At 38.5% G+C, this 26,247-nt stretch overlaps 1 protein-coding gene and 1 pseudogene across 1 annotated transcript in view; one reads left to right on the top strand and one right to left on the bottom strand.

Annotated features, from left to right (window-relative positions):
- Positions 1-26,247, bottom strand: part of ADAMTS19 (ADAM metallopeptidase with thrombospondin type 1 motif 19) — a 155,991-nt gene that overhangs the window by 61,446 nt on the left and 68,298 nt on the right. Inside the window, exon 8 of the mRNA XM_085213147.1 lies at positions 13,335-13,440. Coding sequence (XP_085069273.1) covers positions 13,335-13,440 — 106 coding nt within the window. The remainder of the gene's footprint in view (positions 1-13,334; positions 13,441-26,247) is intronic.
- LOC146542334 (uncharacterized) lies at positions 23,929-25,774 on the top strand (annotated as a pseudogene).

Here is a 26,247-nt window from a genome sequence, read left to right as displayed (position 1 = left end):
CTATGACAGAATATGTAGAAACTGAAAATTTGCTTTGCTGAGATAGATGTTGCTTACACTTCTTACAGTTACATATGTCCTTATTTGAAAAAAAGTCATTCATCATGATACATATGCTGTGATTTGGTGTAAAGCATTCACAACATATAAATGCTCAAAATCTTTTTGATGTGATTAAACTTGGAACTGACGATTTGTGGGACAAAGAAAGTCATTATGAACCTTGCAGATGAGTAAACGAGCTCAGCATCTACTTGCGCCAGACACAAACACATACGAGGCGCCTGGCTCTTACATGTGATCAAGCAGTTGTTGCATGGGTACAAAAGATTGTAAGCACATACAATAAAGGTCTTCGTTCTGCACCACCAAGGGATTCCATGACTCTCTTGCTGCACCAGCAATGGAGCCCATAGCTCTGTTGCTGCGATTGACACCCGAAAAGGGTCACAAAAGGCAGACTAGTCTGTAGAGTGCTGAAAGAAGACCTATTGAGAATGCTGAAAGAAGACCTATCGAGAGAGGGCTGAGGAAAGCCTTACCAAGAGGGCGTTGAGAGAAATGCGAGGTTCGACATAGAAGCCCGTATGTGGGAGTGTTGAGAGAAATGTGGCGAGGTTTCATCACACAGCCAGAATCACTTCTGCAGGACCGAGGTGAGCAACAGGGAACAACCGGAACAAGTACAACAAAGGAGCAGGAGACGGTTTGTAAAATAATGAAAACAATTCTGCAGAAGCATTACACTGAAGTGGAAAGCTTCAATTTAAGCTCTCATAATGTAGAAGTAGTAGATGGAGCTTTGATTTATGACACTAAAACGTGGGACAAAGCAGTAGGCTGTGGGACACTCTCTGACCCTGTGGCTAAAGACTTCTTGGGTTCCTGGAGATTGGGTATTGAATCGCTAAAAGAACATGCAAAATCCACGGTCCCAATAGAGTCCACTGCTCTTCCTGTGGTGGAAGCCACTGCAAACGACAGAGATGATAAGGACAATGGCCTTTTAGACCCCAGACTAGTGAGCCCGAGGAAGGAACCAGACTTGCAACCCCCCGATCCGCATGAAGTTTGGCAAGCGATCAGCAAAGAAGCAGAGGCGGAAGGGGGACTGACATCGTTCAGAGATTGCATTCAGCTCTCACCTGCTCTGCGATTTCGGTTTTTGGACTAAGGCTCAGCTCCCCCTGTACCAGTAATCTGTTGAGCTCTGCTGTGAGAAGATACACTCTTAGTCCTTGTGATTGCAAGACCTTGGCGCAATTGACAGGTTCTCAACACATGATGTAGGTGGGCTTTTGGAGAGAATCTGCACAACAAAAGGTACTGGAACAGAAGCTATTGGAGCTCAGCCACTCACAGCAGAGCGTGCAGACCCTGAGCCTAGGGCTCATCCACCACCACAAGTACTTGGGGCTCATTGTCAGTGTGTGGGAGCAGGAGCTGCAGAAAGCTCCTGCTGAGACTTATGCTCGTGTTTGGATCCTCACTCGTTCCAGCTGTTGGCTTTGATGCAGTGTATCTTTCTGAACCTTTTAGCTGTTGTAGCAGTTGCTCAATTCTAAGGTAAAAGATCATGGTATGCAGATTGAGAAGACCTAACAACATTGAAAGTATGTTTGAAATTTGTGCGTGTCTGAGTTCCTCTGATATCAGTCAAATGCTTTAGAGCAGGAGCACAGCTAAAAGTGGTGAAAATACATTGCTTTGCAGATGTGAAGTAAACTTTAATAAACAGGTTCCTGATTTTAAAGCTGTTACTCTCTGTAGTAGGTAGTGTAGCTTTTCTTACAAGAGAGGGAATCTTTCTCTTATGAACAGGTTCCTTTCTTCTTTCCATTAAAAGAAAACATTATGGGATACTTGTGTGAATCCAAAGATTTCTTGGATTTGGATTCTTTACAAAAAGGATCTGAGATTGACTAGAAGCAGATATTCAAGGTGAATGCATGTAGCTAAATTAGAAAACAGTATTTGCTCTAAAATGATGTGTGTTCATGTGCCCTAGATTGGCAGTGTAGGAAGCTTTCGCATATTTGGTAATATAATCCAACTTGACTGGCTGAGTATCTTCTGGCATTTGAGAATGTGTATATTAACAGCTGTATATCGTACCTGCACCTTCCTGGCTTTCATAATTCTGGTTCTTAATACATAATTTCAGTGATTTAAAAGAATGATAATAACAGATTTCCCTATTTAAAAAGAAAGGGGGTGGGGAGGAGAGTGGGAGAGTGTGGGTATGACCCCTCAAGAAAGAATAGCTAAAGCATGCTATGTTCTTAGTTTTCTAAATCATTGGACAACAAAGGACCCCCAGTTTACAGGTACTTTGGTCATAATGCTTTAACTCATGTCAAGGAAAGAGCTCAGGTTAGGGTAAAATATCTAAGTTCTAACCAATGGAAGGGCCCTATTTTTTGATTATGTGAGGCCGAGGCTATGTTTGTATTTCAACAGGAACAGGGCCAAGATAGGTACCAGCACGATGGTCCAGCCAGCAGTCTTGTCATCTACTGTAACGTGATCGCCACACTTTCATCAGCGGTTTGGACTGTCGCCAACAAGACGGGACAAGACACACTTTGCTTGTCAGCTGCGTCACCAGGGAACCATGAGAATTGGAACTGTTGGGATCAGTTAGAATGGACTATTGATTGTACTTTAATTACAGTGGAAAGAACCAATCATTAGTTCAGTGTGTTAATTTTAGCTTAGCTGCTTATAGGAATGTTTCTAAATTGCACCTTTTTTTTATTATTATTAGTAATAGAGAAGGGGGAGATGTGGGACAAAGAAAGTCATTATGAACAAAAGACTTTGCAGATGAGTAAACAAGCTCAGCAGCTACTCACACCAGACATAAACACACATGAGGCTCCTGGCTCCTACATGTGACCAAAGGGCTGTTGCATGGGTATAAGTGGTTGTAAGCACGTACAATAAAGGTCTTTGTTCTGGACCAAAAAGGGAGTCTGTGCCTCTCTTGCTGCACCGGCAATGGAGCCCATAGCTCTCTTGCTACAATGATTCAGTTTTTGGATTGTGAATTAACATGTTAATACATTATTTAAAAATAATAATTTCTGGCTTTTTGTCCAATCTGAAGAGCAATTCTTGTACTGAAACTTTAGTAGACTTTAAAACCATTCAGAGAATTAATGTTTTGAATAAAGATCATTGTGTTTCAGAAGAACAGTTCTAGCAGCTACCATTATCTAAACTTACCAGTACAACTTTCAAATCTATTGTAATAGAAGAATTCTGTGTGTTCTATCAATATATGATTTCCTTAGACAACACTGTATTTTTAAGTGGCAAAAAAATGGCAAAAAAATGGTATGTTTATAACAATTGTGTATATCTGCAACATAAATGTTAAGCATTAAAAAAAACAAACAAACCAAGACCAACTCTAAGTCTCTTCCAGTATTTCAGCTCTTATACCCTTTTAGAAATTATGTTCAGCTTTGAATTTCAAGTATACCCCACAGATATCTGGGCGAAACCATCAGGATTAATTTGTCAATACACTTCCACTTACAAATGAAATACACTTAAAAGAATTCTCAATAAGTTCTGCAAAGCCTCAAAATCAATGAAATGAACACCCACTTAAGAAGGTAAGTGCAAGTCACAATGTTGTTATCAACTAATTAGATTCGTAGTCAGTATGCAAAGGGTGTGTTAAAACAGCAATGGATTCTGCTCTGAAAAAATTTCATAAATCTTTTTCTGCATACACACTGTTGATTTCTTCCACAGTAGGTAATAACTGCATATCTTTATCTGACCTAGTATCAACTACACTACTTCACAACGGTAGATACACATATCTTGTCTTCTGGTTTCTTTTTCCACATATTTATGCATGTATTTATGTACAAAATAGGCATAATTAAGCATAACATTATGTACAATAATATGTGAACAGATACCATCATCCCTTTATCCAGCAAGAAAGTAAATTATGTGTATCTATTTCTTCAGTAGTAATCAAGGACATAAAAAAAAATTCTAATGCATACACTTGTAGTCACAGTGATGTACTGTCAATATGAAAGTCATAACTATATCTTTCCAGTAAAAGACACCACGGAAATTATGTCAGTGTAAGGTGCTGCTCTGTTCTTTTCTAGCAGAATTCATTAAGCTAGCATTGGGCACCTTTATCCTTCTATGAATTCCTCTCTCCCACAGCTGTAAACATTCAGCCTTGTGCCTGAGTGAAGGATAAAGATGTGTATGTGGGAAAAAGACAAGAGGGTTTGGGGTAAGAGGATGACTTTATAACTTTATAATTGTCGGAAAAACTATGATTTACACGTAAGACAGTGCTGTATTTTAACAAGTAGCGCATCACATATACAGTGAACCAAATCAAATTCCGTTTTAAGAGCTGAAACATTTTTTTCACTGATAAATAAAAGCACTGTCCATTCTGCATAGGGAATATATAGAATGAAAGTCAAAAGCATTCTACAGAAGGCATTTTCTTACTGCAATATTTCAATTCACACTGTGCAATGCAACTACTATAAAAAACAAAACAAAACAAAACAATCAGTTTAGAAGTATTTTGATAAAGAGATTTGGTCAAATAAAATCTAGCAACATGATATAAGGCTGTCAAGGGAACTAAAAAGATATCTTTTTCTTATAAAACCTCCCACATTTGTTTTAAAAAGTACTGCCAGGTTTTTTTAATTTATTTATTTACATTTATTTATTTATTTATTTATTTATATTTAATTGTGACATCATGCAGAAAGCTGGAACTATCTATGCTAACTTTTGAAAATGATCTCTGTTGATGTTCAATGTACACAGTGAACAGTCAAAAAACCCCCCCAAAAAACAAAAAAACAATCTTAATTTCTCTGGGCTTATGTCAAAATTAAAACGAGGGCCAAAGTAGAAGACAATATTGGTTTTCTGTGAAAAATAAATTATTGTATAATTTGCTACCTGTACAATTATATGTGCATGGACAGACGTAAGATAGACACATCACTCTTACCATCAAGGGAAGTTTATATTCTTGCAAGCACAAAGTGCATTTCAGTTCACATATTGTAAAAGTACCAACTGTTACACTTTGATTTTAATTGATTATATCTGAGAATTAAGAAATAAAAGCTCTGTTATGTCAGAAGAAATAGTCTTCAATCATTATTCTGTATTTAAGTAAGTCAAATGAGGCTATTGTACACATCTTCTGGAACTAATTTTGTCTGCATGAAGTGCTGTTTTATATTTCTTAATATAACACTCAAAAATTCTCCTACACATTCTCCCACATTCAAGGCATCAAATTTGCTCCATGAACTCAAACATTTCCATGTGCATTTCTATTTTTTAATTCATTATTTCCATTGCATTTTACAAATGGCAGATGATCCTGTTATCACAACCAAATTACATTTAAGAACATCGTATTGCACCTGAAAATAATGCTGCTATTGAACTAGAAACACGTGATTCAGGCACAAAGACTAAGTGGTATTAAAAAGTAATTCAGGAACAAATATATGGGAAAATTCAGATAGCTGAGGAAGATTAATTTAGGCCTATCAATTAGTAAATTTCATTTAAAAGATTATAGAGAATATCAGCTATGGTTCAGTTTTATGGAGTCACTAACCAGAAAACAGAGCAGGGATGTGATAGATTACAAAAAAAAGAAAGAACCCAAAGGAAATTCCAACTACCAAAGGAACCAGGAGTAGTCTGCTGAAGACTCAGTGTAATAAATAAAGTACTAAATCATAAAATATAATAGTTCAACACAAGAGATAAGCAGCAGAGGCATGCTGAATAAAAAAATCGGTAAAGAATTAGTTTATACCCATAGTCAAATGACGACTGAAAAAAATAAACCTTTCAGAATGATAAATCTCTCAATGCTGATACCAGTCAGTACTTGCAATGTATGGTGGAATCAGGGTTATACTTGATTTCTTTTGAAATTAATGTCTTAATAAATGCTACATGTACTTACAAAGGACTACAGAGAATTTTTAAATTTACTGGAAAAAAATATTTCAAAAATACTTAAACTTAGATTTTTTGCAAATAAATCAAAGTCATATTATGGTTACTATTACTTTAAAAATAACTTTAAATTAAAAATGATATTAATTACAAAGTATTATCCTATGTATTATTTCCAGTGTTCTCTTTTTTGTTGTGTACCTGATTATACTAGAATCTTATTTAAGCTTATTTAACTATGGACTTGAAAACTATACCATTTATAAACTTACATGACATTGAATAGTTCAATTAATCCATATAATTTGTTTAACCTTATATTTTCACTGTATCACAGGAATGGCTTTGATAAATGAAGAAAACACCAGATAAGCTAGACAGAGGGTACATGGAAGCTGCTCTATTTTGTTAGTGCATTTTTTTTTTTTTTGCTTGCACCTTTACAATGAAAATTTAAAATGTTATGACATTATAAAATTCATAGTGAAAATGATGATATAAACAGAACTAGTAGCAGTTTACTAAATGCTATTTTCCATAGAGCTACATTATGTACAGTTGATTTCTACAGTTAATGTAAAAAGACCAGTATACATTTTTTGTTTGCTTTGCTTTTAAATTCCAGTCAATAATTATTATATTTTTATAAGTGTATTTTAAAATATGTGGGCTTCACAAATGGTTGCATAAATAACATAAGGTATATTACTGACAGTGAAATGAACTGAATGGCAAGCAAGCCAGTCACAGAAAATGGGAAGAGGTAGAAAACAGTTTCAAAAAAATCTTTGTCTTTAATGAAAAAGTCCTGGACAAAGAAATCACAGTCCTCTTATTAACAAGCTGATATTAAAAAAAAAAAAAGAAAGAAAAAAAAAGAAATATGCTTACCAAATTATTATTTCCCTTCTGCAAAACATTGCTGTGACAAGGTCTGTAAATCAGATTGCATTTTTGGTCTTAAAAGCACAGGCCAAAAAATGCTCCTTGAGCATTTCAGAGAGAACTGAAAGTTAAAGCATGTTATTAAGAGGGTTATCCAAATGCCTCAGGAGCACAGACTAGCATGGGGTAATAAACAACCTTGCTAGGAAGCCTGTTCCAGTTGTTAACCAGCCTAACAGTAAAGACACTTTTCCTGATAATCAGTCTGAACCTCACCTGGTGCAGCTGGGTTCTTTTGCTGCACATCCACTCATTGATTCTGAGGGAGAAGAGACCAGAACCTCCCTCCCTGCTTCCTCTCCTCAGAAAGTTGTAGAGAGCAAGGAGGTCACCTCTTGGCCTTCTCTTCTCCAGACTACACAAACTGAGTGTCCTCAGCCTCTCCTCACAGGACATGACTTCCAGCCCTGTTACCAGCTTTACTGTCCCCCTCCAGACACATTCAAGCACTTAACGTTCTTTTTATATTATGGAGCTCAGAACTGCATACAGTTTTTGAGACTACATGAATGCTGAATGTAGTGGGAGAATCATCTCTTTTTATTCAGCTTGGTTATGCAGTGATTAATGCCTTCAATTAATGCCTTCATGCAGTTTGCCCTGTTGGCTGCTGAGGCACAATTCTGGCTCATGCCGTGCCTGCTTCCACCAGCACCCCCAGGTCTCTTTCTGCTGAGCTCTTCCACAGTCATACATCTCCCAGTCTGTACCTGTGTCAGGCATTTCTGTGTCCTTCTAGGGACTCAGCAGCACTTTCCAGTTCAATATCAGCCCTAGAATAAAGTCCCTTGGAGATGTAGCCACATGAAGTTCTGTTTACCTTTTGAGCTCTGATGTTCAGCCAGTCATCATTCAGAACTGCACAAACCCGTTTATCTCAAAATTGGACAGTATATTTCAGAAGTGTCGAAGAGAATCAGTGTCAGAGAATCGGTGTCAAAAGACTTAGTAAAATCCAGAAAGATTATAACCACCACCTTCCCTTCAGCCCCCAAGTAAGTGACCTTGTTGCAGAAAGAGATGAAATTACTAAGGACTTACCCTTGATTATCACACATTGACTATGCTTGACAACAGGTTTTTTTTTTGTCAAATGTTTTTCAGTATCCACCAGAAAAATCTTCTCCATTTCTTTTCCAGGGACTGCACAAGACAAACAGGTCTGCAGTTTCTTAGACAATTTCTCATGCACATTTTGTAGCTGGCTATAATGTCGGCTAGCTTCAGTATCCAGGGACCTCCCTCAAATCCCACAGCTTGTAGTAAATTGTCGAGAGGAGTACAACTAAAATGCCTGCTAATTCCTTCAGCATCCTGGGATATATCTCATTAAGTCCAATGCATATACAAATATTGAGCTCTTGCAACTGTTCCTTTACAGTTTTGGTTACCACAAACTGAAATTCATTGTCCCCCAAGTCATGCTCCTGCACTTCAGGACACCTAAAGATCTATCATTAATATTAAAAACTGAGGTTAAAAAAAAAACATTAAAAGCCTCACTATTTTTCTCTCCCTTACTGTTAGGTGAGTATCTGCATCAAGTATCAGTGCAATGTTTTCCTTTGACCTCCTCTTTCTGTTGACATATTTGAAAAAGCCTTTTTTATTGTCTGACACAACAGTGGCCATTGTCGCCTCAAGCTGGGGTTTGGCTTTTCTTGTTTCCTTCCTTCAGATGGGAATGGTGGCTCTGTACTCTCCCTTTGAATCCTGACCTTGCCTCCAGATGTCATAAATTTTCTTTCTCTGCTTTAGTTCCAAGCGGAGCTTCCTGTTCATCCAGTCTGGTCTTCTGTCCTCCTTGATTTGCAACACAATGGAACTGCCTGCTTTTGGGCTTTAAAAAGGTAGTTTTGAAGAAGTGAGCAGCTCTCACGGACCCCTAAACCTTCTAGAGCAGATTCCAAAGGGATGTTGCAAACTGACCTCCTTAGAAACTCCCATTACCCTTGCTACCCTAGATGGTATTATACAATCCTGTGGCGTAACCTCTGTTCATAATGATTTCTCCTTCCCCGGTGATCCTACTCTCTCAAACAGTTTCACTAGGTTACAGGCCCAGAAATATTTCCCCTATCAAGATAGGTAAGTCCCATCAGGCCACATCAAACCCCTCATTTTAAAGGCTCTATCATGGCTACAAAACCGAAAATTCTGGTGGAGTCACCAGCCACCAGAGCTAGACATAGCATAGGACAACTGAGGAAAACACAATCTGTGCTACTGAGTCCTTTAGCTGTCTCCACAGAGCTGCAAAATCTCTTCTAAGTGACCTCAGGCTTCCTCTTGCTACATTATTGGTAAACACTTGAAAGAGGAGTAGGCAGTTCTCCAAAGACTGCATTACATCCAAAAGTTTATTAGAAACATATCTGATTTGAGTCTCATGGAGTAAGCAACCTTCTCTGTGAAGAAGGTGTGGTCTACAGATAGGAACCTTCATTCCCTTCAAGAGGGACAAGAGTCAACTTTCTTCACGATAGCTGGTATGGTGATGTGTTTTGCACTTCGGATGGAAATGAAGTTGATTACACACCAATGTTTTAGTTGATGCTGAGCAGCGCTTACACTGATTCTTTTGTGCTTGTCATGTTGTTCTGCTAGTGTGAAGGCTGGGGATGCACAGGAAGCTGAGAAGGGACACAGTCAGATCAACTGACCAAACCTGCCCAAATAAATATTGCATACCATATGATGTTACGCTCAGCAATAGGTATGGGGCACCTAGCTGCAGATGTTGCTCAGATTAAGCACTGGTGACCTAGGAGTGAGCAACTCTGTGTGTTTATTTATTTATTTTTTTGCTTGCTTGTTTTAATTTCTTTAATTATTATTATTTATTATTATTAATCTATCCTTTACTCAGCTTTCAAGTACTTGCACTTTTACCTTTTCAAATCCTCTCCCCATCACACTTGAGTGAGTGAAGGGCTGTGTGTTGCTTAGCTGCCTGCCAAGTTCAATCACAACATCCATGCTAATCGTGAGTTAGCAGGACCTACAAATTCTGCTTGTCTGTCTTGTTAGCAAAAGTGGAAATGCACAGAGGACAGTCAGGACATAAAAGTTAACTGTGTCTGACCAAATACACCTGGATTTTTATACTTGCGTGTTTTTGCACAAGAATCTGCCAAATCCTTCTCTAGTAAAGCTATACTTTGAGAGTTACTGGACAAACAAGTAAGAGACTAAAAAATTGCAGGCAAACACCAGATATTTCAAACATTTTAAATAAGAACAGTGCCACTACCCTAAGAAATTATTCTATACTTATTTCTCAAGATAAAAGCAGGGTATAGACTACATGCATTATTGACCTAGTCACCGAACTGGACTTCGTCCTTTCTGTATAGGTGTGAAAGACCCCCTACTCCACATTAGTATTAGTATTAGTCTTTCCCTAAGTTTAGTGGACAACTTGAACTGTAAAATTAGCTTTTATTATTCTACTGTATTTTAATGAGTTTTGTTATCATTTTTGGGACTGTGTTGACAAACACAGAGTAACTCCATCAGCCTCATATAACTTCATGTTTAAAACACATTTTATTTTCATTGGATTTCATACGATTATTTAATATTATCACACAAAAATGTATGTATTTGAATGATGAAATATTAAGTAGATGACTGAAAAATTACTCAGGTTTTTTTTTTTGTTTGTTTGGATCTACACAATTCTCAGTGTCATTAGAAGAAAATCTGCTTTCAGATATACATGGCTATAACAAAGATATTTTAATAAGGTGTAATTTTCCAGCGGATTTCATTGAGAATATATTTATTTTCTAATTTTTTGTCAAAGTCAACTTTAGCTGCAGCTCAACAATTAATGTACGTATTCACTTTCTAAGTATTCTTATCATTCCTTTTGGAGTTGACTTATTGCTGATCAGTTGCATATGTCAATTGTTCTTTTTATAAAAACCAAACATCTGCTTTCAATTTTATTTTTGTATCTAAAGTTTTATGTAAGCATTAACCAATTCATTGGAAATTGAGTTCACATATAAATGTGGACTAACAAAGCTGCTACAGACTTACATTTTCATTAATCTTTCTGTTACGGGCTTACTGGGAAAGCTGAGAAAACCACAACACAACTCGTAAAAAAATATTTTTTCATCAGAAGTATTCAATGTAATTAATTGTAAATCCTCACCTCTGTTCCTGTGCAAGCAATCCAGATTTTGGCACTGGGACATATACCACATATACCACATACACCCCATACACTTTACAATCCCCAAACCCATAACTCTGCAAATTATGTCAATGACAGTGTAGCTCTGAAAATTTTTCTGTCTGCAAATGATCATGAGATTTTACCAGGGACAAGTGAATGTGAAACATGTAGATATCGGAATGGAGACTGGCGCACTAAAATAAGCAACTTTGAATGCAAATTGCCAGCTTCCTTACAGGTACTTTGTTGCTTATGAGTGGTAAACATTTGTGAATATATTTGTTTTCCTATGTTCTAAGATCAGTGAAAATCTACAGCAGTTATATTAAATATACTTCATATCTATTGAAATGATAATCTATGGGCAAGAATATTTAATTGCTGTTTAGAGAATGAAACAGGTAGGACTTGCTTTGTACCTTGCAAAATAGTTTTTGTTTCTGCTCTATTGCTGCATTTTTCACAGGATCAAGTAGAACAGCGATACTAGATAAAAATAAGGAAATGATTAAGTTCTTTCAGAAGAGTTCATAAAATTTTTTTAAAAGACTTAACATGTGGAAAGAATGGAAGATTTATGACTGGTCTAGATGTTGACTATTTAATCCCCACTTCTGAGAAAGTTAAGAATGGGTAAGGCATATGCCTCTGAGAACATTCTAGCTACATTCAAATCTTTTGAGGGCCTTTTAAGTGAGACATTTATTCAAATGTTTGTCTTCAAATATTTGTACAGTTCTGCTATCCCTACCCAAGAAGTCAACTATCTTTAGTGTGCTTCCTTGCAATCAGCAGGGCTAGGCTGTCAAAGAAAGTCAAGAAGAGAAAATGAATCTTTATTAAGTATTATTTAATTTCTTTGGTAAATGACCATAAATGACCATTCTAGTTTAGATTAGACACATTAAGGAATCTGGCTTCATGATGAAACAGGGATCAACCCAAATGCCCCTGCATGTTTTGTAATGGCTCAGTGGATCCCAAGAACAGCTGGCTATCTTTTCTTGAAGTTGTGTGGTAAGGTTCCTAATTTCTATGTAGATTGTTTCTATCCTATATAACATTGACTTACATAAATCAGTGGTGTGGTTCAAATGTGTGGCCCCTCGCTATTGAATCTGATTTGGTTTAGTCTGCATTTCTATTGCTTTTAAATATCTACTACTGTACATGTAGAAAAATTTGATGTTTTCTCTATGGACATCCAAATGCCATTATTACTCTGATAACAAGATGACTGAAGTCTTATCATGATTTGTTTTTCCGAATTTATTTGAATGAATGAGTGACCTTAATCTAATGAAATTTCATAGTGTAGCCTTTAGCATTTTTCATCGGATTCACATACCAGCAATTTAGTTTTTATGTCCCTGTAGGATGATCATTCTACATCCTTTCTCTTCCTCAGCTCCACAGAAATTCAAAGCCAGAAATATATTTTTCACACTGAGAACCAAATGCAGCAAGAGTCAAAACCTGGCTTACACAGCTAATTTTGGAAAAAAAATCCTAGCGCTACTAGTAAGAGCAAGAGTGAGCCTCCATCTCTTCTGCTTGAGAAGTCTGAGTTGTCGGCTGCAAGGCAACTTTGTAAGATCAATAACAAACATTCTCAAATTTTGATAGTGCAGAAAAAACATTTCTCCTGAAACTTCACAGAAGTGTTACACATTCTTCCTGCTCATCATATCTAGGAATCTGTACATCACTGCTTCACAGGAAGCTCAAGTTGTTATGTTTTTTTGTTGATGAGACATCTTTTCCCTAGTCTGGGTCCTATCTGGACGATGCTAAATTCAGTAAGGGCTCTTGTAGCTCATTATCTCATTAAAATGCTCATTGACAAAAATACGTAGAGCTGGATCTGATATATTAGAGATAAAAGCATCTTGAGGCATCTGCTTTCCTCTTTCCTTCCAATCTCCTTCCAATTTCCTGTCCTAATTATTGTGACACTATAAAGACTCCTGCATAACAGAAAATTATAAACATTTTCTTAATTTAGAAACAGTTCTTATTTAATTCTAAGTTATGCATATCAATACATGTCACTATTACTATAACTATTCTTTTCTAAGGTTTCTGTCAAAATTAAAAGCTTTCCTAATAGGAAAAAAAGAAGGAAAAACTTAAGCACACCATCAGTTTAAAAGTAAATTACAATGACACAGTAAACAAATATTAGGTTTGCTGTCCATATACTTACTTGTGACCCATCTCGTGGGCAATGGTAAAAGCAAGATTCAGACCATTGTCCTCTGCAATAATACATTTTCGTTTTTCACTGCACATTCCACTCAGATATGCTATACCTAGGAAACATAATCACCATATTCAATTATTTTAATTATTAATAAACATCTATATTAAGGCATTACCACCTGAAACAGGTCTGAAATCTCACTGTGGTCAGAGCAATCAAATTATATATATAGGTAATTGAAAAACATATAGCTTTTTTTTGAGTTACAACAGCTGATGATAGCACAAAAATAAATAAAATGTATAAAAGAAATCACAAACAGCAGGATTAGCTGACAGTAATATAACCTGATCGTATAGACTGCAATGTGCAGAAAATGTTTTGTTCACAAGCATTACTTTAATAAGATGTGATAGAAAACAAGTATGGATATTGATGTGTAAAACAGTAAGACAAAAACATGAACTGGTATTTTCTCTAACAGATTATGAAGTAAAGATGCAAAACACAGAACACCACACCTAAATTATCACTGTTAAGTACCAACATAATGTAGTATGTTCATTTAAAACTTTAGAACAATCAGATGCCAAAGAACTAGTAAATTCCATACAACCTTAAAGTTTATATATTTATTTATTGTACTATCTAACATTTAAGTTTTCAAGAAGTAGAAGTCTAAAACATAGTATTTTGAATATATGTTCTATTTCTAAAAACTACAGACTATAATTCTAAAAGCTTGAGCAATATGAATCTTAATTTGTGTAATATGTAATGGTCATTTTTCTCAGGCCATAAATACATTTAGTGGGAATTCACTGTCATCTTTCATTGCTTGAAGTTTCAGGGAAAAGAATCAAAATCGTGTTTCAAGTGTTTGGCCTGTTTCCTGGGAACATCCTTGCGATGGAATGGTGCCTTTAGGATTAACGTGTTGCTGGATGTTTGTACATACAAGTCAAGCTTGACATGTTTGACAGTGTTTGAAATTTAGTCATAATTAGTATTCTAAGTTAATAAAAGTCATTCTTCTTACAATCCAAATAATTAAATTAATCAGTATTTAAACAAAGCCCTTCATCCACAACATGAAACTCGAGTAGTGACTCCAACACAAATCTTGCAGTGCTGTTCTCAGTAGAGCTAACTAGAAGTTTTTGGACAAAGTGCTCCTGTGACAAAAGTGCTGTTGAGGTTTGGCCAAAACAATCACAAATTAGCTTTGAATGCAGCAGAATATTTTAGCTTTTATCATATCTATCCAAAGAAAGTAGAAAAAATGAAGTAGGGGTAAAAGAAATTTCGGCTGCAAAAAATGGCAAAACATGATAAAAAAAAATAATAATAATAAATTCTTCCAGAGATGTCTCATGCTAAGTATAGATATCATTTATATTATATCTACTGAAAGTAAAAGAAGTAGTAACACTCTAATTTGTAATGCAATATTTTGAGTGCTGTGCTCCAGCAGCTGAAACAAAAACAAGAAATAATTCCAAGACCATCTTGGGCCTCATAGCCACACAATTTTGTTTTCTTTCAAGTTTTAATTAGCAAACAGAAAAAGAACTGTTTTTAATGTTACAGCTCTAAGTAGTAGAGATGATAACAACATCTGAAGAAGCATATAGCAGGGCTCTAACTTTAGCCAACACCAATTAACTTAAAATTTTCTAAAATAAAATTGTAAAATTACTATCCATAAAGAAAATCCAGTGCTTGATATTAAAGAGTTGTAACCATTCTTGTTACTACAATGCATTCTGTTGAGAAACACATTTCTCACTGTTTCTCAGTTATACTCAGCTGGATAAAACTTATTTGTTGGAATATGAGGTTATTCAAAAGTAATGCCTCCTATTTTATAATGTTGGCCCACAACATCAGAGTTGGATGATAGTGGTGTGGCAGTAGAGGCTGAACTTTCTCACCAATATCCCATTACATTTTGATGCTGTGTGACAGACGGCAGCAGAGGGACACTGACAATTTGGCATCTGACATGAAAGTCTGGATAAAGCAAACGTGTCACTGAATTCCTCCATGTGGAAAAAATGGCACCCACTGACATTCATTGACATTTGCTGAACATTTATGGAGAACAAACACTGGATGTGCGTGCAGTGAGGTGCTAGGTGGTGCATTTCAGCAGTGGCGACAGCAATAGTGGTTCACTTCCTTCTGTGCAGAATTTACTAGCACAGAATGCAGGCTTTTGTTCATCACTGGTGAAAACTCGGATATAATAGTGGTGACTACTTTGAATATTTTTTTTGTGCTAAGAATTTGCTCTATTAATCAGTGTTATTGTGCTCTTTGTATCTGTTGTATTTTCCATGGCAATAATAACAAAGCATTGCTTTCAGAGCACCTTATATATATGTGAAGAGGATTCCCAAATAAAAATCTGTTTGATGCTCACTAGTTTCTTACAGGGAAAAGAAGTCCCCTACTGTTTTTTCGGCCTCCTAAAAGGGACAGTCCAAGAATATTATCTGTATCTTCCCATACAGCAACATGTACTCTCGCTTGCTATCCACTGCCTTGCCTGTCCTAGAAGCAGAATTTATTCTCAAATAAAAATGTACATTGCAATAGTGTGTTCTAATAAGCATTTTCAACAACACCAAATATATATAACCAAGACAGTTTGCATATGTGACGATCTTTGAAGGAAATTGATTACACTCGATCCTTTTAGATGCAACGTATGAAACAGAAGACCTGCATTTCATTTAGATTGAATTAGATTTTAGATCCTAGAAATTTCCAAAAACATCAAGTGCAATGCGTGTTTTACGACTTTGCCATTCTAAGAGACATCAATTTTATACACAAAAGCCAGATCAAACAGTAGCTACTAGATATAAATCAGTGAAATTGTAACTGTGATTTGGTTTCATGTCTTGTTGCTGGTTAACAATTGCAAGTGCAGAAGAGAAAGAAACTGACTTCAGTAAGTAGCTGATCTTGTTTATTTGTCTCTAGGTAAAAGAAAGAATTTCTTTAAATATATGAATGGTCACTGTAGCTTCCTGTGGCTTATTAACACAGCTGGAAATGCTCCAAGGTTAAATACACAAGGAAAAAAAAAAAAAAGAAGAAGAAAGAAAGAACAATTGCTCCTTTGTCAAGATTAAGGTACTCTCAGTGAACTCCAAAGGCTCAGCACAGTTTCAAATTAAAACATTTAATATTCAGAAGGCATTGGCTAAAAAGCCAACATCATCTCACTCACAATTTAAGGAAAGAAACTGTTGTCTACCCATTAAGAAAGCTGTGCTCTGCAGTAGAAAAAAGTACTGCATGGAGACAAACCACATATAAAATATCAGTTACCTCAGTGTAAGTAATTCTGTATTTATTTATCATGATAATTCAGAATATATAGAATATCTATTAAGAAAATAAGCTTTGCAGTTGTGCCCTAGAAGAACTACATGACTGACTGTTTTCTTTTCAAATGTGTGAAGATGCGAATAAAACAAATGTTGCTTCAAAGAACTACCACACAAATCACATTACTAAGTACCTAAACAAATTCATCGACTTCATGTACTTGTTCATGGATTGGTGTCTGTAGCAGAAATTCATTACCTATAGAAAAGCTTACTGTTAGTGTTACCCAAAGGAATTAAAGTTCCGCAGTAAAAAAAAACTTAATCAGTTTAAGAAATATGCAGACAAATACAAACATTGCTCTTTCTTAGAGCAGTCATACAGCATGCAAACATGACTTAAATATGTCCACATTTGTAGTGATTCATTTTTAAAGGCAAGAGAATTATTATTATTTCCATCTGTAAATTGATTCAGTGAATTCAGTATACTAAATGTCTAAAAATTTCATATTTCTTATCGATATATCCTTCATTCTAAACTTCCTTGGTTTCACAGCACATTCAAGTCGCTTGTTTCTTGCTGTTGGATACATGCTCCTTTCAAGTCCCTTTCCGCATAATTGCTCAAAATAACACTGATCTTAAATTCTGTTGAATGAGAAAGATAGCCTTCTATGTACTACCAGTTAACCCACTGATATCATCTCATGCTACTTTACAGCTCTTCTGTTTTGGAAACTGTACTTTTCTGCCCATCAAATTTCTTTGTTTTCTCCAAATTTTAAGTCATTAACAATTCATTAAAAATATAGAACAAAGCTCACATAAAAATTTCTCTGAATTCAGGGAAGAACGATAGGGAATCATCCCTTCATCCTTTCTTTTACTGATCGAGTTCAGATTCTACCTGAATTTCCAGTCTATATAGATTCAAAGTTTTGTAAAATACAAATACATACACTGTTTCCAACTTTTGAAAATACAAGCTGAAAGCACTGAAAAAGAATGTATTTGTATAGCACAATATATTTTTAAAAAGTTGTATTTCAATTTGAAAGCCTTTTATACAGAATGTGTATGTAGTATTCTGAGGAATTTAGAGATAGTATGTCCCTTGCCATGATAGCTATCCACCAGTGAAAGCTGTCATATTTGACCAAGATGAAATCGAATAGATTCCTTCATCTTCTTCATTGTCACCTTGGTAAAATAATGTAGATAATACAGAGGGACCTGTCCAGGTCCCTCTGTAGTGCCTTTCTCCTCTCTGGCAGATCAACACTCCCTCCCAGCTTGGTGTCGTCTGCAAACTTACTGAGGGTGCACTCAATCCCCTCACCAAGATCATTAGTAAAGATGTTAAACGGAAGTGGCCCAAGTACCAAGCCTTGGGGGACATCACTCATTATTGGCTGCCAACTAGATTTAACTCCATTGACCACAACTCTTTGGGCCGGCCATCCATCCAGCATTTCACTCAGCAGAGTGTATGCATCCAAACTGTGGGCAGCCAGTTTCTCCACAAGCATGTTGTGGGGGACAGTGTCAAAGGCCTTACTGAAGTCCAGGTAGACCACATCAATAGCCTTACCTTCATCCACTAAGCAGGTCACCTTGTCATAGAACAAGATCAGGTTTGTCAAACAGTATCTACCATTCATAAATATAAGCGAATAATACCAGTGCTATAATACCAGTGGACAAAACGAGGACAAGTGGTGTCATTTACCTGGACTTTTGCAAGGTTTTCAACATGGTCTTGCACTACAATCTTTAAATTGGATAAATATGGATTCAAAGGGTCAACTATTCAGTGGATAAGGAATTTGTTGGGAAGTCTGCAGCCAGAAGGTTATAGTAAACAGCTTTATGTCAAGGTGGAGGCCATTGAGGAGTGGTGCTCTGAGCAGTCTGTCCTGAGACCAGTACTTTTTAATGTCAGTTACACAGATAATGGGATTGAGTACACTCTTAGCAAGTTTGCTGATGATTCTAAGCTGCGTTTTGCAAACGGGATCCCATTCAGAGGGACCTTGACAAACCTAATGAGGTTCAAAAAGGCTGAGTGAAAGGTGTTGCATTTGTATCAGGACAATCCCAGGTATGAGTAAAGTCTGGGAGAAGAACTGTGTGAAAACAGCCCAGCAGAGAAGTATTCAGGAGTCCTGATAGAGGAAAAATTTGATGAGCCAGCAGTGTGTGCTTGCAGCCCAGAAGGCCAATAGTATCCTGGGCTGCACCAAAAAAGGAGTGAACAGCAAGATGACAGAGATGATTGTCCCTCTCTCTTCTGCCCTTGTGAGACCACATCTGAGTCCAGGTCTGGGGTCCCCAACATAGGAAAGATGTGGCTTATCAAGAGGGTTCAGAGGAGAACCGCCAGGGTGATCATAGGGCTGGAGCAGTTCACCTATGAGTACAGAATGAGAAAGCTTGGCTTGCTCAGTCTGGAGAAGGTCCTGAGGAGATCTCATTATGGCCTTCCTGTATTTAAAGGAAGCTTACAAACAGGAGGGAAACTAACTTTTTATATGAGTAGATACAGATAAAACAAGGGAGAATGGTTTTAAAGTAACAGAGATTTAGATTAGATGTTGGGGGAACTTTTTCACTGAAAGAGTGGTGAGGTGCTGGAAGAGGATGACCAGTGAAGTTGTAGATGCCTCATCCCTGAAGACATTCAAGGCCAGGCTTAACAGAGCCCTGGGCAGCCTGATCTAGTGCTTGATGAAGCTATTGGCAATTGTGCCCATGGCACGGGGTTTGGAAATAGACTGTCTTTGAAATCACTTCCAATTGAAGCCATTCTATGATTCTTTCCTTGTAAGAGAGGTTCTCCAACCTTCATCATCTTCATGGCCTTTCTCTGGACCTTCTTCTGGCTTTCCTCATCCCATCTCTGCACATCCAGATGGCATACTTGTATTCTTCCCTGGCTACACATCCCTGCTACCTCTGACTACACTCTTCTTTCTTTTTCCTTAGGCTAACCAGTAAGTCTTTGCTCAGCCATGGCAGTTTTCTGCCTCCTTTATTTGATTTTTTATCCTAGGGAATTGAGAGCTCTCATGCTACCAGAAAGATGTCCTTAGAGTGCTGCCAGGACTGTTTCATTTCTCTCTTTCTTGGGACTGTTTCCCAGGAGAACTCAACCAGTAATTCCTTAGACAAGCCAAAGTTTGTCTTCTGAAGTTCAGGGTACTAACTCTGCTCTTTGCCAGGCCCATACTCATGATCATGAACTCAACCAGGGCTTGGACACTACAGCCCAGACTGCCTCCAATCTTAAATTCCTTAATGATCTCCTCTTCAGACTGGTGAGCACCAGTAACACTTCACCTCTTTGATTTGTTGTTGTGACCTGGGTGTTGATTTGTCCAACACCCAGACCAGGAATTTATCCTAAGCAGACTCCAAGATTCTCCTAGATTGTTTGCAGCCCACCATGTTGCTTTTCCAGCTGATATATGGGTGGTTGAAATTTCCATCATGATGAGAACCTGTGAACATGCTGCCTCTTGAAGCAAGAAGACTTCATTAACAGTCCTCCTCTCCTTGATAAAGTGGCCAGTGGTAGACCTTGACCACCATGTCCATTAATGATCTGGTCCCTAATTTTAAACCTCAAGCTCTCAAACTGGTCATAGCTGTTTCTCAGAAGGAACTCTTCACAACCTACCCACTTCTTAACATACAAGAAAACTCCTTCACCCCTTCTGCCCTGACTTCTACAAAACTTGTCACCTTCAGTCATAGTATTCCCATTGTGTGATTCATCCCACCATGTTCCCATGATAGCAATTCTGTTTCTAACTGCATCATCTCCTCCTACTTATTTCCCATGCTGCATGCATTGGTGTAGAGACACCTGGGCTATCAACCACAGTTTCTTTACAGAGGAGTCCTCCCAGATTCTTCTGGAATGAAGCTGATGTTTTTTCCCGCTGCTTCCTAAAGTGACAATGTGCTCTTCACTGAGCAGTACATCCCGTTCCCTCATGAAATCTAGTTTAATGCTTTGGCTACCAGCCCAGACAGCCTGCTGCCCAGAACACTCTTACTACTCCTGTCTCTTAAAGGTGTGTTCAAGATCACAGTACCCAAAACCCTGAGCATGAAATTGTCTATACATGCATTCATTTAAGTGATTTGTTCTCTTGCCTAAGTACCAGTCTCCAACCTGGAGGCTGGAGGAAAATGCGGCCTGCGCTCCTGCTTCGTTCAACATCTTCTCTAGTGACTTGAAGTCTTTTTTAATATTTTGTAATTTCTTTGTTGCAGCCTCCTGTGATCCAGCTTGAAAGATCAGAAGTGGAATGTAGATTTTTAGCTTTATCACATCTGGTAGCCTCTTCCTGATGTCCTGAGTTTGGGCTTCAGAAGGCAGCAATCCACTCTAGATAGATTATCCAGTTGGCAAATGGGTGCCACAGTGCCCCTCAACACAAAGTCCTCAATTACAAAGACCCTTTGTCTTTTTTTGGCAACCCTGGATCTGACGCAAGTCCTTCATTGGATCATCTGAACATGGTTGTCTCTACCTTGTTTTGTACCCTTATCCACACCCTCTTCTCTTTCCATCTGAAGAGCTTTGTACCTCTTTGTTGGTTAGAGACACTTTAGGAGCAAGGAGGAAGCTCCTCCTTCTGCTCTTAGCAGAGATGAGGGCCCGTTCGCCCACATCCCGAATGTTTTTGCCATTTGTCTTCTCAAGGTTGGAAGCTTGCTTAACTTTTTCCTCTTGAAATCTGAGGAATCTGAATATATAGGAGTCCACAGGAATTGATGCCGTGCATCCCAGGGTGTTGATGGAGGTGTGAAGGTGGTGGAACTACAAAGCCACTTTCCACTACATTTGAGAAGTCATGGCAGTAATGTCAAGTCTCTAGTGACTGGAGAAAAAAAAAAAAAAAAGGGGTATCATAGGTATTTTTTACCCTTTTAAGAAGAGTAAAAATTAAGACCCTGGAAACCATAGCTCTACTTCAGCCCCCAGCAAGATCATGAAGCAAATCCTGCTAGAAGCCATGTTCAAACATATGGAGGCCAACTGAGTGATTACAGACAGCCAACACAGCTTTGCCAAGGGCAAATCATGCCAAACACATCTAATGGCCTGCAATGATAGTGATTACATTAGGGGATAAGGGAAGGAAACAACAATTCTCTACAAACCTTTTTACGCAGTGCCCCTTAATATTCTTATGTCTGAACTGAAAAGATATGGATTCAGCAGATCTGTACAAGTTGGATAAGAAATCAGATGGACAGCCACATCCAAAGGTTATAGTGAATGGCCCAGTTGGTTTCAAAAGAAAACCAACCATAAGAGGCATCTATTAAGGTTCTGCATGAGAGCCAGTATTATTCAGGACCTTCATTAATTGTACAGATGATGGACAGGAATGCAAGTTTTAGACACCAAGCTGAGTGCCTAGTGTAGAGAGACCTGGACAGGCTGAAAATACAGGCCCAAGTGAGCCTCATGAAGTACAACAAGCACAAGTGGAAGGTACTCCACGTGGGTCAGAGCAATTCCCAGTATTAGTACAGACTGGACATCAGTTTGATTTAGAGCAGCACTGCAGAGAAGGATTTGAGGACACTGGTAAAAGTGAGCCAACAGTGCACTCTTGCAGCCCAGAAAGCAATTTGTAGCCTGTGCTGCACAAAATATTTACCAGTAGGTTAAAGGTAGTGACTGTCTCACTCTCTTACATCTTCATGAGATCCCACCTGCAGTACTGTGTCTGTCTCTGAGGATAAGAAAGATATTGACTTATTAGAGTAAGTCCAGAGGAGAGTCATGAAAGCAATCCAAGGACCAGAGCTCCTCTCCTATGAAGAGGGGCCGAAAGAACTGGGTTTGTTTAGCCAAGAGAAGAGATGCTTACTGGGAGATCGTACCATAGCTTTTCAGTATTTGAAAGGTTCTTATAGGATACACAGTGAAAAACTGTTTACCAAAGGCTGTAGTGAGAGGACTAGGGATAATGGTTTCAAACTGAAAGAGGCTAGATTTAGGTTAGGTACTACACATTTTTTATAACAATGGTGGCTAGGCACCAGTGCAGGTCGCCCAAAAAGGCTGTGGATGTCCCATCCTTAGAAGCGTTCGTGTAAATGGATGAGGATTTGGGCAGTCTGACCTAGGCTAGGGTGCAAGCTGGCTGGATTGATTACCAGAGCTTTGAACTAGATTCGATGGGGTAAGAGAGTGGAGTTCCTTATGACAGGGTGTGGCATGGCAATGCTGCTTTTTTAGTAAAACTGTGGAGAAAAGCCTCTCAGTTGCCCAGCTGAATCCTCTGAGGATTCCTCAAGGAAGATAATACTGCCAGTAGCCCAGCTTAAACCTTCTTTCATTCCTCTAGAGATACCTGCACCCCCTGCTTCTCTGAAGTGACTGTATACCAACGCACACAGCATGGGAAATAAACAGGAAGAACTAGAGATTTATGTGTGGTCACAGGGCCATGATCTCACTGTGATCACAGAGACATTGTGGAACAACTCATATGGCTGGAACGCTGTCAGATGGCTATGTCCTCTTTAGGAAAGACAGGTTGGGAAGGCAAGGCGGTAGAGCTGCTCTTTATGTGAGAGAGCAACTAGAATGTTCCACCTGGAGGGGAATGATGAACAAGTGGAGAGCTTTTGGCTAAGAATTAAGGGGCAAAATAACATCAGTGAAACTTTTGTGGGTGTGTACTACAGGCCATCTGATCAGGAAAAGGAAGTGGATGAGGCCTTCTACAAACAGCTGGAAGTAGCCTCATGATCCCTGGCATTCATTCTCATGGGGAACTTCGACCATCCTAATGTTTGTTGAATAAGCAACAGAGCCAGGTGCACAAGGTCCACTCAATTCCTGCAATGTGTTGATAACTTTCTGACACTGGTGGTTAAGGAGCTGACAAGGAAAGGTGTGCTACCTGGCCTTGTTTTTACTAACAAGGAAGGACTGGTCACAGATGTGATGACTGGGGGAAGCTTGGGATATAGATCACAAGATGGTGGAGTTCAAGATCCTGTGTGGAAGAAGTAAAGCAGTAACTAGAATTACTGCCCTGGACTTCAGGAGAGTCAACTCTTTCGAAGACTTCACTGGATGCATCCCATGAGCTGAAGTGTTAGAAAGTAAGGTGGCCCATGAGAGCTGATTGGTGCTCAAACATCACTTTTTCTAATCTCAAGATAGGCGCATCTGTACGAGTCAGAAATTGGGGAACGGTGGGAAGAGGCCTGCATGGATGAGTAAGGAACTGATGGATAAACTAAAAAGAAAGAAGAATGTCCATGAAACATGGAGAAAGGGCCTGTCCACCCAGGAAGAATGTAAGAACACTGTCAGAACATACAGGGATGCAATAAGGAAGGCTAAGGCCCACCTGGAATTAAACCTTGCAAAGGAGGTAAAGGATAACAAGATAGGTTTTTTTAAAGTATGTCAACAGCAAAAGGAAGACTAAGGAAAATGTGTGTCCCCTATTAAATGAGGTGGGAGCCTTGGTAACATGGGACTCCGACAAGGCAAAGATTCTGTATACTTTTTTCTTCAGTATTTAATACTAAGACTAGCCCTCAGGAATCCCAGACCCTGGAATTAACGGAATCTGAGTAAAGGAAGACAGGAAGACTTTCCATTGGTCAAGGAGGAGCTGGTTAGAGAGCACATAGCCAAAATTAACACACACAAATCCACAGGCCCCAATGGTATGCACCCACATGTGCTGAGAGAACTGGCAGAGGTGATTACTGAACCATAGTTCAGTAATCTTTGAAAGGTCCTGGCAAATGGGAGAGATGCCTGAAAACAGGAGGATAACCAATGCCACTCCAGTTATCAAAAGGGCAAGAGGGAGGATCTGTGAAAATGCAAGACAGTCAGCCTCATATCCATCCCTGGAAAGGTGATGGAACAACTTCTGGTTGCCACCTCCAAACAACTGGAAGAGAAGAAGGTTATAAGGAACAGATAACACGGATTCACCAAGGGGAAATTATGCTTGACCAACCTGATAGCCTTCTGTGATGTCATCACAGGCTGGGTAGATGTAGGGAAAGCAGTGGATATTCTGTAGCTTGACTTCAGCAAGGCATTTGACACTGTCTCCCACTTCGTTCTTGTTATTAAATGTGGGATAGATGAGCAGACAGTGAAGTACATTGAGAACTGGCTGACTGGCAGAGCTCAGAGGGTTGTCATCAGCAGCACAGAGTCCAGTCGGAGTAATTATACCTCCAGACCCAGGAGACAGCACTGGGTCTGGTCTTGTTCAACAACTTTGTCGATGACCTGGATGAAGGGATAGAGTTAACCCAGGTTTGCTGATGATACAAAACTGGGCTGCCATTCAATGAGACCTAGGCAAACTAGAGAGTTGGGCAAGCAGGAACGTGATGAGGTTTAAGAAGAGCAAGTGTAGAGTGTTGCACCTGGGGAGGAACAACTGTATGCATCAGTACAGGTTAGGGGATGACCTGTTGGAGAGCAGCTTTGCAGAGAAGGACCTGGGGGTCCTGCTGGACAGAGGCTGGCCATGAGCCAGAGGTGTGCCCTTGTGGCCAAGAAGGCCAGTTGTATCCTGGGGTGCATTAAAAAATGAGTGGCTGGCAGATTGAGGGAAGTTATCCTCCCACTCTACTCTGTCCTGGTGAGGCCACATTTAGATTACTGTGTCCAGGTATGGGATCCCCAGGTTAAAAAGACAAGTGTCTCCTAGAAGGAGTCCAGCAGAGGGCCACAAAGATGATAAAGGGTCTGGAACATATCTCATGTGAGGACAGGCTGAGTAACCTAGGTCTGTTCAGTCTGGAGAAAAGAAGACTGAGGGGGGAATTGATAAAGGTTTATAAATATCTAAAGAGAGGTGGCAGGCAAATGGGTGACTCCAGGATCTTTTTGGTGATGTGTAGCGATAGGAAAAGAAGTAACAGCCTAAAACTTGAACATAGGAATTTCTGTAATAACATCTGGAAGAACTTCTTTATGGTAAGGTTGACAGAGCGCTAGAATAGGTTTCACAGAGTGGTTGTGGAGTTTTTTCCATGGAGATATTCAAGAACTGTCTACATGTCTACCTGTGTGACCTATAGTGGGATACCTTGTTTCATAGGGGTTTTGGACATAGTCTCTTGAAGTCCCTTTCAACTCCTGCAATTCTGTGATTCTGTAAGGTGCCCCTGCTCCTGGCAGGGGTGTATACTAATTGATCTTTAAAGATCCATTCCAACCCAAACCATTCTATGATTCTAAGATTTTCACGTGTATATGTAAAGTCTTTAATTTTTTCTTACTAAGCATTATTTTTTATGTGGCAATATTTTACTTCGTTTGCTCTTCCTCTGCTATTTCAGTGTCATAACAAACTTCTACAGTTCTTTTAGTCAGCTTTATATTGGAGTATCTAGATAGAACAAATTATCCAAAAAGATTTTCAGTCCATATTTATTCAAAAAAATCTTACAACACCGGGCAGCCACGAACTCCAGGATGTCTCCTTCTAATATCAAAGCTAACAAATAATTCCCATTTTACCTTTTAAACAAGATACAAACAAAAAAATCTA

Source organism: Meleagris gallopavo, chromosome Z (assembly GCF_905368555.1).
Source record: "Meleagris gallopavo chromosome Z, MGAL_WU_HG_1.1, whole genome shotgun sequence".
Taxonomy (NCBI): domain Eukaryota; kingdom Metazoa; phylum Chordata; class Aves; order Galliformes; family Phasianidae; genus Meleagris; species Meleagris gallopavo.
The sequence above is the reverse complement of the archived record's forward strand: the minus strand, read 5'-3'. Positions and strand labels throughout refer to the sequence as shown.